This window comes from Macaca fascicularis, chromosome 19 (genome assembly GCF_037993035.2).
Source record: "Macaca fascicularis isolate 582-1 chromosome 19, T2T-MFA8v1.1".
Classification (NCBI taxonomy): domain Eukaryota; kingdom Metazoa; phylum Chordata; class Mammalia; order Primates; family Cercopithecidae; genus Macaca; species Macaca fascicularis.
The window spans coordinates 17,589,145-17,602,470 of NC_088393.1; the positions used below are offsets into that span (position 1 = coordinate 17,589,145).

General features: G+C 52.7%; 1 protein-coding gene across 15 annotated transcripts; it reads left to right on the forward strand.

Moving 5' to 3' along the window:
* The first annotated feature begins 242 nt into the window (after positions 1 to 242).
* Positions 243 to 12,000, forward strand: BABAM1 (BRISC and BRCA1 A complex member 1). 15 transcript variants are annotated; one of them, XM_065535168.1, is made up of 10 exons: positions 243 to 316; positions 1,158 to 1,228; positions 1,598 to 1,895; positions 4,216 to 4,274; positions 6,601 to 6,721; positions 6,804 to 6,882; positions 8,794 to 8,842; positions 9,523 to 9,652; positions 9,852 to 9,938; positions 11,508 to 12,000. In XM_065535168.1, the coding sequence occupies exons 2-10, from the start codon at positions 1,209 to 1,211 to the stop codon at positions 11,709 to 11,711; spliced, it is 1,047 nt and encodes a 348-aa protein (XP_065391240.1). In that variant the 5' UTR covers positions 243 to 316; positions 1,158 to 1,208; the 3' UTR covers positions 11,712 to 12,000. The 15 variants fall into 15 exon arrangements, with proteins under 15 accessions (XP_065391240.1, XP_045236682.1, XP_065391241.1 ...); XM_045380747.2 differs by having other exon boundaries at positions 11,634 to 12,000; XM_065535169.1 differs by having other exon boundaries at positions 8,818 to 8,842.
* Positions 12,001 to 13,326: the final 1,326 nt, after the last annotated feature.

Sequence of the window (13,326 nt, forward strand, 5' to 3'; positions counted from 1 at the left end):
TCCTCTTTCCCTAAATCGGCCTTCTTCGTCCCTCTTAGCCTATCACATTGCAAACTCCACCTGTAGTCCACGTTTTAGCCTATCAGGGTAGAAGCACTGACACTGTCGCACTCCAAACCCCACCCCCTAGCCCAGTATTAGCCTATCAGCTTCCAAGTCCTTCTTAGCCGCAACTAGTTTCTGTCTCCGCTTGTTCTGCGACCCGCTGAACTACATTTCCCAGGAGGCGTCGGGGCTGCGCCGCACAACTTCCGGCTGTAAAGATGGCGGCTTCCTAGAGAGTCGGCGGCTGATTTAGAAGGAGGCTCAGGCTACGGTGAGCCGAAGTTGGGTGGTGAAAGCGTGCGGGGCCTGTTCCTAGGGGCCCAGCTCCCTTTGCCCCGAGAGATCCAGCTCCTAGCCTTTCCTGGGGCTTCCGCCTTTATTTCTGGTTTCTCCTGCAGTCTAGCCTCCATCCTTCTTGCTGTCACTAAAGCTTTGTTTTCCTTAGAGGCGTGGGGACTGCAAGGAGCTCAAAGACCATCTTGGGAAGCCCGTGCCTATTGCCCAGATAGACAAACTGTTCCATTCGTGTCCTGTTTCTCTCCAAGAGGAACCACAGTCCTAATATTTTGCTTCTCCCTCATGCAGACACCCGCTAGGCACGAGGGTGTCCTAGAGGTTATTATTCCTTTATTCACCAAGACGTTTTCAGTTTTAGGTAATAGAAAACCCTACTCAATGTGGCTTAAGGAAGAAAAGGAAGTTAGTGGCTTATAGATTGGGTCTAATAGGAGCTGGGTCCAGGTGGTCAGAATTCGATCAGCAGTTTTCTGGGTAGAGACCATTTCGCTTTTTACTTTAGAGGCAAAAGGGGCGCCTCGCAGCTCTCAACTTTATTCTCCCAGCTCTGCAACTCTAATGGGAGTCTCTTTTCCTTGATGGCAGTGTTAGAAGTTGCAGAGCTGCCACTCAATGGCCTGATTTGGGTCATGTGCCCATCCCCGAGCCATTTTCAGTGGCCAGAGAGCTGGGATGTGCTCACTGGCCGAGTAGGGGCATGAGGCTAGCACTACGTTAAAAAAAAAAAAAAAAAAAGAGGAAAAAAGAGGGGGGACTGTTATCTTATGTCAGAGTGACTGCTCGGCTGATAGGTGTAAAAGGCACTCGTTCTACAGCTGAGGAAACAGACTCCCTAAGAGGAGTGACTCATCATCAGTAAGCAGCTCATGGCCCCTCTTCCTTCTTAGTAAGCAAATTTTTTTTTTTTTTTGGAGACAGTTTCACTCTTGTCGCCCAGGGTGGAGTGCATGGCGGGATTTCGGCTCACTGCAACCACCCCTCCCAGGTTCAATCGATTCTCCTGCCTTAGCCTCCCGAGTAGCTGGGATTACACGCATGCACCACCACGCCTGGCTAATTTTGTATTTTTAGTAGAGATGGGATTTCTCCATGTTGGTGAGGCTGGTCTCGAACTTCCAACCTCAGGTGATCCGCCTGCCTCGGCCTCCCAAAGTGCAGGGATTACAGGCATGAGCCACCATGCCTGACCGTAACCAAATGTTTTTAAAACTCCCAAGGGGAGGATTCTGGCTTCCCCTGTCCGTGTTCCATCTAGCCACACAGGAGCCATGGAAGTGGTGGAGCCCAGCAGCCCCACTGAAGAGGAGGAGGAGGAAGAGGAGCACGCAGCAGAGCCTCGGCCCCGCACTCGCTCCAATCCTGAAGGGGCTGAGGACCGGGCGGTGGGGGCACAGGCCAGCGTGGGCAGCCGCAGCGAGGGTGAGGGTGAGGCCGCCAGTGCTGATGATGGGAGCCCCAACACTTCAGGAGCCGGCCCTAAGTCCTGGCAAGTGCCCCCGCCAGCCCCTGAGGTCCAAATTCGGACACCAAGGGTCAACTGTCCAGAGAAGGTGGTAAGTAGAAGGGGTGGCCTGGGGCTCTAAGATGCTAGGAAACCTAGCATCTTGTCTTTTGGGATTCACTCTACAGACATTCCCTTTGTATTAGTTACCTGTGGCTGCCACATGTCACCATGGACTTGGTAGCTTTCAACCAGAGAAATTTATTCTCTCACAGTTCTTGGGGCCAGAAGTCAGGTGTCGGCAGGGCCACGCCCCCTCTGGAGGCTCTAAGGGAGGATTCTTTCTTGCCTCTTCTTTTTGTCTGTCTGTTTTTTTTTTTTTTTTTTTTTTTGAGATGGAGTTTCGCTCTTGTTGCCCAGGCTGGAGTGCAATGGCACGATCTTGGCTCACTGCAACCTCTGCCTCACGGGTTCAAGCAATTCTCCTGCCTCAGCCTCCCGAGTAGCTGGGATTAGAAGCGTGCGCCACCACGCCCGGCTAATTTTTGTATTTTTAGTAGAGACAGGGTTTCACCACATTGGCCAGGCTGGTCTTGAACTCCTGACCTTAGGTGATCCGCCTGCCTTGGCCTCCCAAAGTGATGGGATTATAGGCATGAGCCACCCCACCTGGCCCCTTCTTGCCTCTTCTAGCCTCTGGTGGCTCCTGGCATTCCTTGGCTTATGGCTGCATCACTCTAGTCTTTGCCCAATGTTTTTTTTTTTTTTTTTTTGAGACAGAATCTCACTCTGTCACCCAGGCTGGAGTGCAGTGGCACGATCTCAGCTCACTGCAACCTCCACCTCCTGGGTTCAAGTGATCCTCCTGCCTCAGTCCTCCTAGTAGCTGGGACTACAGGCGCATGCCACCACACCCAGCTAATTTTTAGGAGAGACGGGATTTCACCATGTTGGCCTGGCTGGTCTCGAACTCCTGAGCTCAGGTGATCCACCCGCCTTGGCCTCCCAAAGTGCTGGGACTAGAGGCATGAGCCACTGCACTCGGCTGTCTTTGCCCAATTCTGTCCAGTCCTCATAAAGCCTTTCTCACTGTCTTCTCTTCTGTCTCCTATAAGGACACTTGTCATCAAAACAGGATCTTATCTCAAGACCCTTACTTTAATTACATTTGCAGAGACCCTGATTCCAAATAAGATCACATTCTTTTTTTTTTTTTCTTTGAGATAGAGTCCCGCTCTGTCATCAGGCTGGAGTGCAGTGGCGTGATCTCAGCTCACTGCAACCGCCAGCTCCCTGGTTCAAACGATTCTCCTGCCTCAGCCTCCCGAGTAACTGGGATTACAGGCACTCACCACCACACCCAACTACTTTTTGTATTTTTTAGTAGAGACCAGGTTTTACCATGTTGGCCAGGATGGTCTTGATCTCCTGACCTCATGATCTGCCTGCCTCAGCCTCCCAAGGTGCTGGGATTACAGGTGGGAGCCACCATGTCTGGCCTCTTTTTTTTTTTTTTTTTTTGAGACAGAGTTCCACTCTGTCACCCAGGCTGGAGTGCAGTGGTGCAATCAGGGCTCACTGCAACCTCCACCTCCCGGGTTCAAGCAATTCTCTTGGTTTAGCCTCCCGAGTAGCTGGGATTACAGGTGCATGCCACCACACCTAACCAATTTTTTGTATTTTTAGTAGAGATGGGGTTTCGCCATGTTGGCCAGGCTGGTCTCAAACTCCTGACCTCAAGTGATCTGCTTTCCTTGGCCTCCCTAAGTGCTGGGATTACAGCTGTGAGCCACTGTGCCTGGCCAAATAAGGTCACATTCTCAGGTTCTGGGTGGACATGTCTTTTTTTTTTTTTTTTTTTTTTTTTGAGACGGAGTCTCGCTCTGTCGCCCAGGCTGGAGTGCAGTGGCGCTATCTCGGCTCACTGCAAGCTCCGCCTCCCGGGTTTACGCCATTCTCCTGCCTCAGCCTCCTGAGTAGCTGGGACTACAGGCGCCCGCCACCTCGCCCGGCTAATTTTTTTGTATTTTTAGTAGAGACGGGGTTTCATTGTGTTAGCCAGGATGGTCTCGATCTCCTGACCTCGTGATCCGCCCGTCTCGGCCTCCCAAAGTGCTGGGATTACAGGCTTGAGCCACCGCGCCCGGCCTGGGTGGACATGTCTTTTGGGAGCCACAGTTCGACCCACTATATCCTCATTTCTGTGTTTCTGTGTCACACATTCTCTGGCTCATTGATTTGCTTTTCTACATGGACTCCCAGTTCAGCACCCATGCTTCTAAGCCATTGCTTTTCAAAGTGGATGGCTTGGCTCACGATTAGGGGTCACCGTACTGCCTTTTCAGACAGGGCAGCTTGAAGAGGGCCAGTGAGTGGTGTGGGGGCCAACGTTAAGGTCAGAGGACGCTCACCACCCTCCAACTACCTTGCAGATTATCTGCCTGGACCTGTCAGAGGAAATGTCACTGCCAAAGCTGGAGTCATTCAACGGGTAAGAGGGACATTTTAGGGCTTGAACATGCGGCCATGGCTGGGAGGGTCCAGCCCAAAAGATATGGGGCTCTTACTCTGAAACTCACACCAGCTTGGTCTGGCTTCAGGACTGGCAGTATCAGAGAGTAGCAAGAGCCAGGTGCAGTGGCTCATGCCTGTAATCCCAGTAACTCGGAAGGCTGAGATAGGAAGATCACTTGAGGCTAGGGGTTCAAGACTAGTCTGGGCAACATGGACCCCATCTCTCTAAAAATATATATATATGTATTTATTCATTTATTTGTTTTTGAGACAGGGTGTCACTCTCTTGCCCAGGCTGGAGTGCAATGGAGTGAGCTCAGCTCACTGCAACCCCTACCTCCCAGGTTCAAGTGATTCTTGTGCCTCAGCCTCCTGAGCAGCTGAGATTACAGGCATGCACCACCATGCTCGATTAATTTTTGTATTTTTAGTAGAGACAAGAGTTTTGCCATGTTGGCCAGGCTGGTCTCAAAACTCCTGATCTGAAGTCTGCCTGCCTTGGCTGGGCATGGTGGCATGCTCCTGGACTCCCAGCTACTTGGGAGGGCAAGCTGGGAGGATCGATTGATCCCAAGAGTTTGAGGCTGCAATGAGCTATGATTTTGCCACCACACTCCAGCCTGGGTGATAGAGCGAGACCTTGTCTCTTTTTTTTTTTTTTTGAGACGGAATCTTGCTCTGTCGCCCAGGCTAGAGTGCAATGGCACTATCTCCGCTCACTGCAAGCTCCGCCTCCCAGTTTCACACCATTCTCCTGCTTCAGCCTCCCGAGTAGCTGGGACTACAGGTGCCCACCTCCACCACGCCCGGCTAATTTTTTTGTGTTTTTAGTAGAGACGGGGTTTCACCGTGTTAGTGAGGGTGGTCTCAATCTCCTGACCTCGTGATCCACCCGCCTCGGCCTCCCAAAGTGCTGGGATTACTTTGGGAGGCCGAGGTGGGCGGATCACGAGGTCTGGAGTTTGAGACCAGCCTGGCTGACATAGTAAAACCCCCACCTCTACTAAAAATACAAAGATTAGCTGGGCACGGTGGCACATGCCTGTAGTCCCAGCTATTCGGGAGGCTGAGACAGGAGAATCACTTTAATCCGGGAGACGAAGGTTGCGGTGAGCCGAGATCACGCTATTGCACTCCAGCCTGGGCAACAAGAACAAAACTCCATCTCACAAAAAGCAAAATAAAAAAAGAGTAGTGGCTGGGCGCGGTGGCTCACGCCTGTAATCCCAGCACTTTGGGAGGCCGAGGCGGGCGGATCACAAGGTCAGGAGATCGAGACCACGGTGAAACCTCGTCTCTACTAAAAATACAAAAAAAAAATTAGCCGGATTCGGTGGCGGGCGCCTGTAGTCCCAGCTACTCAGGAGGCTGAGGCAGGAGAAAGGCATGATCCCGGGAGGCGGAGCTTGCAGTGAGCCGAGATCGCACCACTGCACTCCAGCCTGGGGAATAGAGCGAGACTCCGTCTCAAAAAAAAAAAAAAGAGTAGTAAGGACAACTGGTAATGTTAAGGCTATGACCCATTGAGCCTCCATTCATAGCAATGACTTGGAGATGCCAAGAAGCAAAGTGACCTGCTCAGTTGAGGGCTCAGAGCAATGGGGCAGAGCCAGGATTGGGACCCAGGCCCAGCTGGCCCTGAAGCCCTTGCCTGGAGTCATGTATCTGGGGTAGGAGGCAGTTTGAGTGGCAGGGCCTGGATGGGGCTTGAGGGCCTCCTTGGAGATGTTGAAGATGGCACCTCCTTCCCCTCAGCGGCAATCAGCCCATGGCTGAGCAAAGTTCCTGCAGTGAGTCTAGACGAACCTTGATCCCCATATGCACAGAGGGACCATTTGGAGAGGGCAGGAGCTCAGACGTCAGCCAGACTACTGGGTTTGTGGCTGAGCTCCGCCATCCCCCTGCAGTGTGACCTGTACCTCTAGGGCCTTATCTAGCTGGTACAGGGTTCTCAGAGGAGGGTGGCTGAAGGAATCTTTTTTTTTTTTTTTTGAGACGGAGTCTCGCTCTGTTGGAGTGCAGTGGCACGATCTCGGCTCACTGAAACCTCTGCCTTCCGGGTTCAAGCAGTTCTCTGACTCAGCCTCCTGAGTACCTGGGATTACAGGCGCCCGCCACCACGCCTGGCTAAGTTTTTTGTATTTTTAGCAGAGACGGGGTTTCACCATCTTGGCCAGGCTGGTCTTGAACTCCTGACCTCGTGATCCACCCGCCTCGGCCTCACAAAGTGCTGGGATTACAGGCGTGAGCCACCGCACCCGGCCCTGAGGGAACCTTAATTCCCCTCTACTCTGCCTCTCCAGCTCCAAAACCAATGCCCTCAACGTCTCCCAGAAGATGATCGAGATGTTCGTACGGACAAAACACAAGATCGACAAAAGCCACGAGTTTGCACTGGTGGTGGTGAATGACGACACGGCCTGGGTGAGGCCTGGGCAGGCGCTGGGTGCCTGGGGGTCCCCTGGGGCCCGGGGAGCACCGCGCTGAGACCTTTGCTTCCCTGCAGCTGTCCGGCCTGACCTCCGACCCCCGTGAGCTCTGCAGCTGCCTCTATGATCTGGAGACGGCCTCCTGTTCCACCTTCAGTATCCTTCCTGGCAGAGGTGTCCCTGTGAAGGGGGCTGTCTCCTTCTGTCGTCCTTGGGGCTCAGGAAAGTCTGAGTTCTGACTCTGGCTGGCTGAAGTTCAGATCTCGGTCCTGCCAAGGCTGGGAAGGTCACCCCTCTGAGCCTCAGTTTCCCCATCCGTACTGTGGAAGGCACAAAGCTGCCTACCCCATGGAGATGCTGTAATAATACAGAAGTGAAAGTACTTTGTTTGGTCCAGGCACGGTGGTCCCCGCCTGTAATCCCAGCGACTTGTGAGGCTGAGGCTCAAGAATCACTTGAACCCGGGAGGCGGAGGTAGCAGTGAGCTGAGATCTCGCCACTGCACTCCAGCCTGGATGACCGAATGAGACTCCATCTTAAAAAAAAAAAAAAAAAAAAAAAAAAAGTACCTTCTTTGTACTTATGAGGTCCAGAATTTACCCACAAGGGGATCACCTCACACAGGGCTGGGCATACAGTTGATGCTCAATAAATGGCAGTGTGTGACAGAAATGTCATCATTCCTCCTACAGCCCCTTGAACCTGGGCGCAGGACATTTTATGGTAATTTGGACATAAAAGGCTCATATGTGGCCCCAAACTGAAATAGAATAGGACTCTTCTAAGTTAAAACGGTAAAAAATGGTTAGAGTTTTTTTCAGGAGGACGAGAACACCCCTGGCTCTTTTGTTTTGAGGACAGTGGCCCCAGCCATGCAGGAAAGGGGAGCTTTTTTTTTTTTTGCTCTTTTTTTTTTTTTTGAGACGGAGTTTTGCTCTCATTGCCCTGGCTGAGTGCAATGGTGCAATCTTGGCTCATTGTAAGTTCCACCTCCCAGGTTCAAGTGATTCTCCTGCCTCAGCCTCCCAGGTAGCTGGGATTATAGGTGTGCACCACCACACCTAGCTAATTTAGTATGTTTTTTTTTTTTTTGAGACGGAGTCTAGCTCTGTCGCCCAGGCTGAAGTGCAGTGGCTGGATCTCAGCTTACTGCAAGCTCCGCCTCCCAGGTTTACGCCATTATCCTGCCTCAGCCTCCCGAGTAGCTGGGACTACAGCCGCCTGCCACCTCACCCAGCTAGTTTTTTTGTATTTTTTAGTAGAGACGGGGTTTCACCGTGTTAGCCAGGATGGTCTCGATCTCCTGACCTCGTGATCCGCCCGTCTCGGCCTCCCAGAGTGCTGGGATTACAGGCTTGAGCCACCACGCCCGGCGAATTTTGTATGTTTTTTAGAAACGGGGTCTTGCTATGTTGCCCAGGCTGGTCTTGAATTCCTGGGCTCAAGTGATCCTCCCACCCCAGCCTCCCAAAATGCTGAGATTACAGGCATGAGCCACCATGCCCGGCCCCATTCTGTTTTAAAACAAATTAGATTCCATCCCATCTCTGGTCCAAAACCTCCCATGGCTCCCTGTGGATCTTATTTATTATTGTTTTTGAGATGGAGTCTCGCTCTTGTTGCCCAGGCTGGAGTGCAGCAGCACGATCTCGGCTCACCGCAATCTCCACCTCCCAAGTTCAAGCAATTTTCCTGCCTTAGCCTCCCAAGTAGCTGGGATTACACACATGCGCCACCAGGCCCGGCTAATGTTGTATTTTTAGTAGAGATGGGGTTTCACCATGTTGGCCAGGCTGATCTCAAACTCCTGACCTCAGGTGGTCCACCTGCCTTGGCCTCCCAAAGTGCTGAGATTGCAGGCATGAGCCACTGTGCCTGGCATACCAAGAGTCTTAAAGTCATCTGGTGCCAGCACCCTATTTTGTGATCCATGCTGAGGGGAATTCGAGTGTCAGAGAGGGCAAGTGACTTGGCCAGGGTCACATGGTGCGTCTGCAGGGGTGCCGGGTCTCCTCTGGCGTCAGGACCAGGGAAGCCACCTGTTCCTGCTCACTCGTGCTCTACCAGCCTTCTCCTTAGCATCCCCACCAGATCTGGAAGGACTTTTCAGCCTCATGTAAGTCCCCTGCGGAGAAATTCTTACTCACCTTCAAAGAGAAGGGTCACTTGTGGGAAGAAGCCCCAAATAGCCCAGAAATAATCTAGAGAGCCTTAAAGCCTCCTCCCTTCCAACCTCGCCCTGAGCAATTCCTCATTTATGTGTCTTGGGAGCATGGGGGCCGATGGAGATGCACGTGTTGCTAGGCAGCTCCAGCTGACAGCAGTGATGGTGGATGCTCAGGACACTGAGGGTGGTCCAGGCGTGGTGGCTCAGGCCTGTAATCCCAGCACTTTGGGAGGCCGAGGCAGGCAGATCTCCTGAGGTCAGGAGTTTGAGACCAGCCTGGCCAGTGTGGTGAAAGTGCATCTCTACTAAAAATACAAAAATTAGCTGGACGTGGTGATGGGCGCCGGTAATCCCAGCTACTTGAGAGGCCGGGGCAGGAGAATTCCTTGAACCTGGGAGGCAGAGGTTGCAGTGAGCCGAGATCTCACCATTGCACTCAGAGGGGTGAGGCTGGGCACATGCTCAGGGCAGAGGGAACCGCTTACGGGACGCCTCACAGGCAGCAGTGAACTTGGGAGACATCAGTGGGGCCTCACCTGCCCGGTGAGCATCTAGGGTCTCTCTGAGGGTAATAAGAGGGGCAGACCCCCACAGGCTGCTCTGACTGCTCCCTCCTCCCGGGTATGCAGCCAGCAGAAAACTGAGCTTCCGGTCACAGAGAACGTGCAGACGATTCCCCCGCCATATGTGGTCCGCACCATCCTTGTCTACAGCCGTCCACCCTGCCAGCCCCAGTTCTCCTTGACGGAGCCCATGAAGGTGGGTGAGGCCTGGGAGAGGGAGGGGTGCCTGCAGCCATGAGGATGGTGGTTAGACACCAGGAGGGACTTCCCAACCACAGAGGCTGGGGTGCCTAGAGGCAAGTTCCCAGAGTCTGAGGCAGAAATAGGGGAGTTATAGATGTGGGGCATGGGGTGACCCAAGCCCCAGAGGCTGGTGTTCTTTACTTCCCCCACAGAAAATGTTCCAGTGCCCATATTTCTTCTTTGACGTTGTTTACATCCACAATGGCACCGAGGAGAAGGAGGAGGAGATGAGCTGGAAGGTGAGAGGCCGCAGCAGGTGTGAGTGGCAGGCGGGCGTGGACAGGATGTCTTGGAACACACCTGCGCTGGGTCTGGGGGTCTCTACCTCCATTTGGTAGCCCTGGAGCCCTGGCCGGGGTGGGTCATGGCATTTGGTCATTGAACAGCTGTTTCCCAGTTGTCTGCTGTGAAAGCCATTGGGACGATGGTCCAGGCAAACATCTTGAGTCCTGCCTCCCCCATCCCCAGTGTTCCTTGCTTTCCTTTCTTTTTTTTTTTGTTTGAGACAGAGTCTCCGTCTGTCTGTCTCCCAGGCTGGAGTGCAGTGGCACGATCTCGGCCCACTGCAACCTCTGCCTCCTGGGTTCAAGCAATTCTCGTGCGTCAGCCTCCCGAGTAGCTGGGAATATAGGTACCTGCCATCACACCAGGTTAATTTTTGTATTTTTAGTAGAGACGGGGTTTCACCATGTTGGCCAGGCTTGTCTTGAACTCCTGACCTCAGGTGATCTGCCTGCCTCAGCATCCCAAAGTGCTGGGATTAGAGGCGTGAGCCACCGCGACCGGCTCCCTCTTCCCTTTCTTCCTGCCTTTGACCTCGCTGTGCCCTCAGCCTGGAGCATCCATCCCTCTTGGACTACAAAGGCCCTGCTGGGCCTTCACATCCCAGACCTGAACTAGCTGTGGGACTTCGAGTGGACTACTTACTTCTCTGAACCTCAGTTTACCCAACTATGAACAGGGAGTTGAGACCAGCTCCTCCTCATACTTCAATACCCAAATCAAAAGTCCCCCCTCTTGCCAGGGGTGGTGGTGTATGCCTGTGGTCCCAGCTACTCGGGAGGCTGAGACAGGAGGCTCGCTTAAGCCCGAAAGGTGGAGATTGCAGTGAGCTATGATCAAGCCACTGCACTCCAGCCTGGGTGACAGGGCGGAGACCCTGTGTCAAAAAATAAAAATCGGGCCAGGCAGCAGTGGTGCATACCTGTAATCCCAGCACTTTGGGAGGCCGAGGCAGGTGGATCACCTGAGTCACGAGTTCGGACCAGCCTGACCAATGTGGAGAAACCGTGTCTCTACTAAAAATACAAAATTAACCGGGCATGGTGGCGCATGCCTGAAATCCCATCTACTCAGGAGGCTGAGGCAGGAGAATCGTTTGAACCTGGGAGGTGGAGGTTGTGGTGAACTGAGATGGTGCCATTGCACACCAGCCTGGGAACCACAGCGAAACCCCATCTCAACAAAAAAAAAAGTAAAATAAAAACTCCCTCCTCTGAGAAGCCCTCCCTGTTTTTCAAGAAGGATCAAAGTGGGGGCCAGGAGAATGTGTCTGTATCTGACTGTGTCTCTCCACACTGGGGACTCTTTGGGGTCCATGACTAGGACCTCTTCGGATCCCTAACACTGGGTCCGTGGCAGGGAATGTTTGCTCAATGTATGAATGGTTTCTGCTTGGCAAACTCCTCTTCACCCTTTAGAACCCACCCCAGATGTCCCCTCTTCTGAGAAGCCCTCCAGGGATATGAAGGGCCTGTTGGGGTAACCTCTGCCTGAACAGTCCTTCACTGACCCCCGCCCCTCCCCAGGACATGTTTGCCTTCATGGGCAGCCTGGATACCAAGGGTACCAGCTACAAGTATGAGGTGGCGCTGGCTGGGCCAGCCCTGGAGTTGCACAACTGCATGGCAAAACTGTTGGCCCACCCCCTGCAGCGGCCCTGCCAGAGCCACGCTTCCTACAGCCTGCTGGAGGAGGAGGATGAAGCCACTGAGGTTGAGGCCACTGTCTGAATCATCCCTGTACATCTGCATCTTCTTGTGCAAGGAAGTCCTTGGCCTAAAGCCTTGGTTCTCATACTGGGTTCCTTGGGACCTCTGGGGTCAGGGGGTTCCAGGAGGCACCTAGGGTACCTTGTGGGGTCCTAGGAGGGAAACCCAGGATTCCAGGAGGGATCCCAGGAACTGTGGGCACCCATCTTCCGTGTTTCCCAGCCCATTTCCACTCCTAGTTTGTCATGGATAATTTTTGTTCTTCCCTGTGTGATTTTTGCCATCAAAATAAAAATTTGAGACTCGTTAACCGAAGTCCACACCAATCACTTTGCGTTAATTGGGATCACCTTCATTGCAAGTGACGGAAAACTTAGCCACTGAGCAAAGGTGAGTGGCTGCTTTCTTGTGGATGAAAAAGCCCCTGGGACGCAGAGGTTGCAGCGAGTTGAGATCGCACCACTGTACTCCAGCCTGGTGACAGAGCGAGAGCTTTTCTCAAATAAAAATGAAAAGTTCAAAAATAAAAAAGATGAAAAAGCCAAGACAACAGCTTCAGGTTTGGCTATATCCAGGTGCCAGGACAACATTGCCATTGGGGAGGGTACTACATGGTTGCCAGTCAGTGTGCCCCGCTTACCCCCCAATAAATCGAAAGGTATATGATGGCTCCAACCACTCCCCAGACCCCAACCCAGGTCAAGGCAGAGTTCTCTCAGCACCTAGATATGACTGGACTTCCCTGGGGGGTTACATGACCTACAATTAAGAGCTAGTCATGTTCCAGAGTTGTATGGTGTTCTGATCAGCCAGGCCTGGATCATACGTCCCTAAGGGGGAGGTTTAACAGCTCCATCAGCAGTAGTGAGGCCATGATAGGAGGGTTGCTTGAGGCCAGGAGTTCAAGACCACCCTGGACAACATAGCAACATTTCCTGTTTCTACAGGAAATGCAAAAATTAGCCAGGCTTGGTAACTCACGCCTGTGATTCCCAGCTACTTGGGAGGCTGAAGTGGGAGGATCACTTGAGCCTAGGAGGTCAAGGCTGCAGTGAGCTGTCATCGCACCACTGCACTCCAGCCTGGGCAACAGAGCAAGACCCTATCTCAAAAGTAAACACAAATAGCTTTATTGAGTGACTGCTTTTCCCTATGAACATTTTTCGGGAACCTATTGTGTGTGTGTCAGACCCTTGTGCCCAAGCCCCTGTTCAATCCCCGCATCAACTTCGTTAGGATTCTCATATTTTGCAGATGGGACACCTAAGACTCAGAGGTCCAGCCCTCCAAAATACTGAAGTCCTAGTTGCGCTGGATTGAAAATGGGCAACACAGAACGAGGGCTGGAAATTTTTAAAAAGATTGTTTTTAAAGACAGGGTCTTGGCCAGGTGTGGTGGCTCATGGCTGTAATCTCAGCACTTTGGGAGACCGAGGCGGGCGGATCACAAAGTCAGGAATTCAAGACCAGCCTGACCAACATGGTGAAACCCTGTCTTTACTAAAAATACAAAAATTAGCCAGGCATGATGGTGCATGCCTGTAATCACAGCTACTGGGGAGGCTGAGGCAGGAGAATCGCTTGAACCCGGGAGGAGGAGGTTGCAGTGAGCTGAGATCACACCACTGCACTCCAG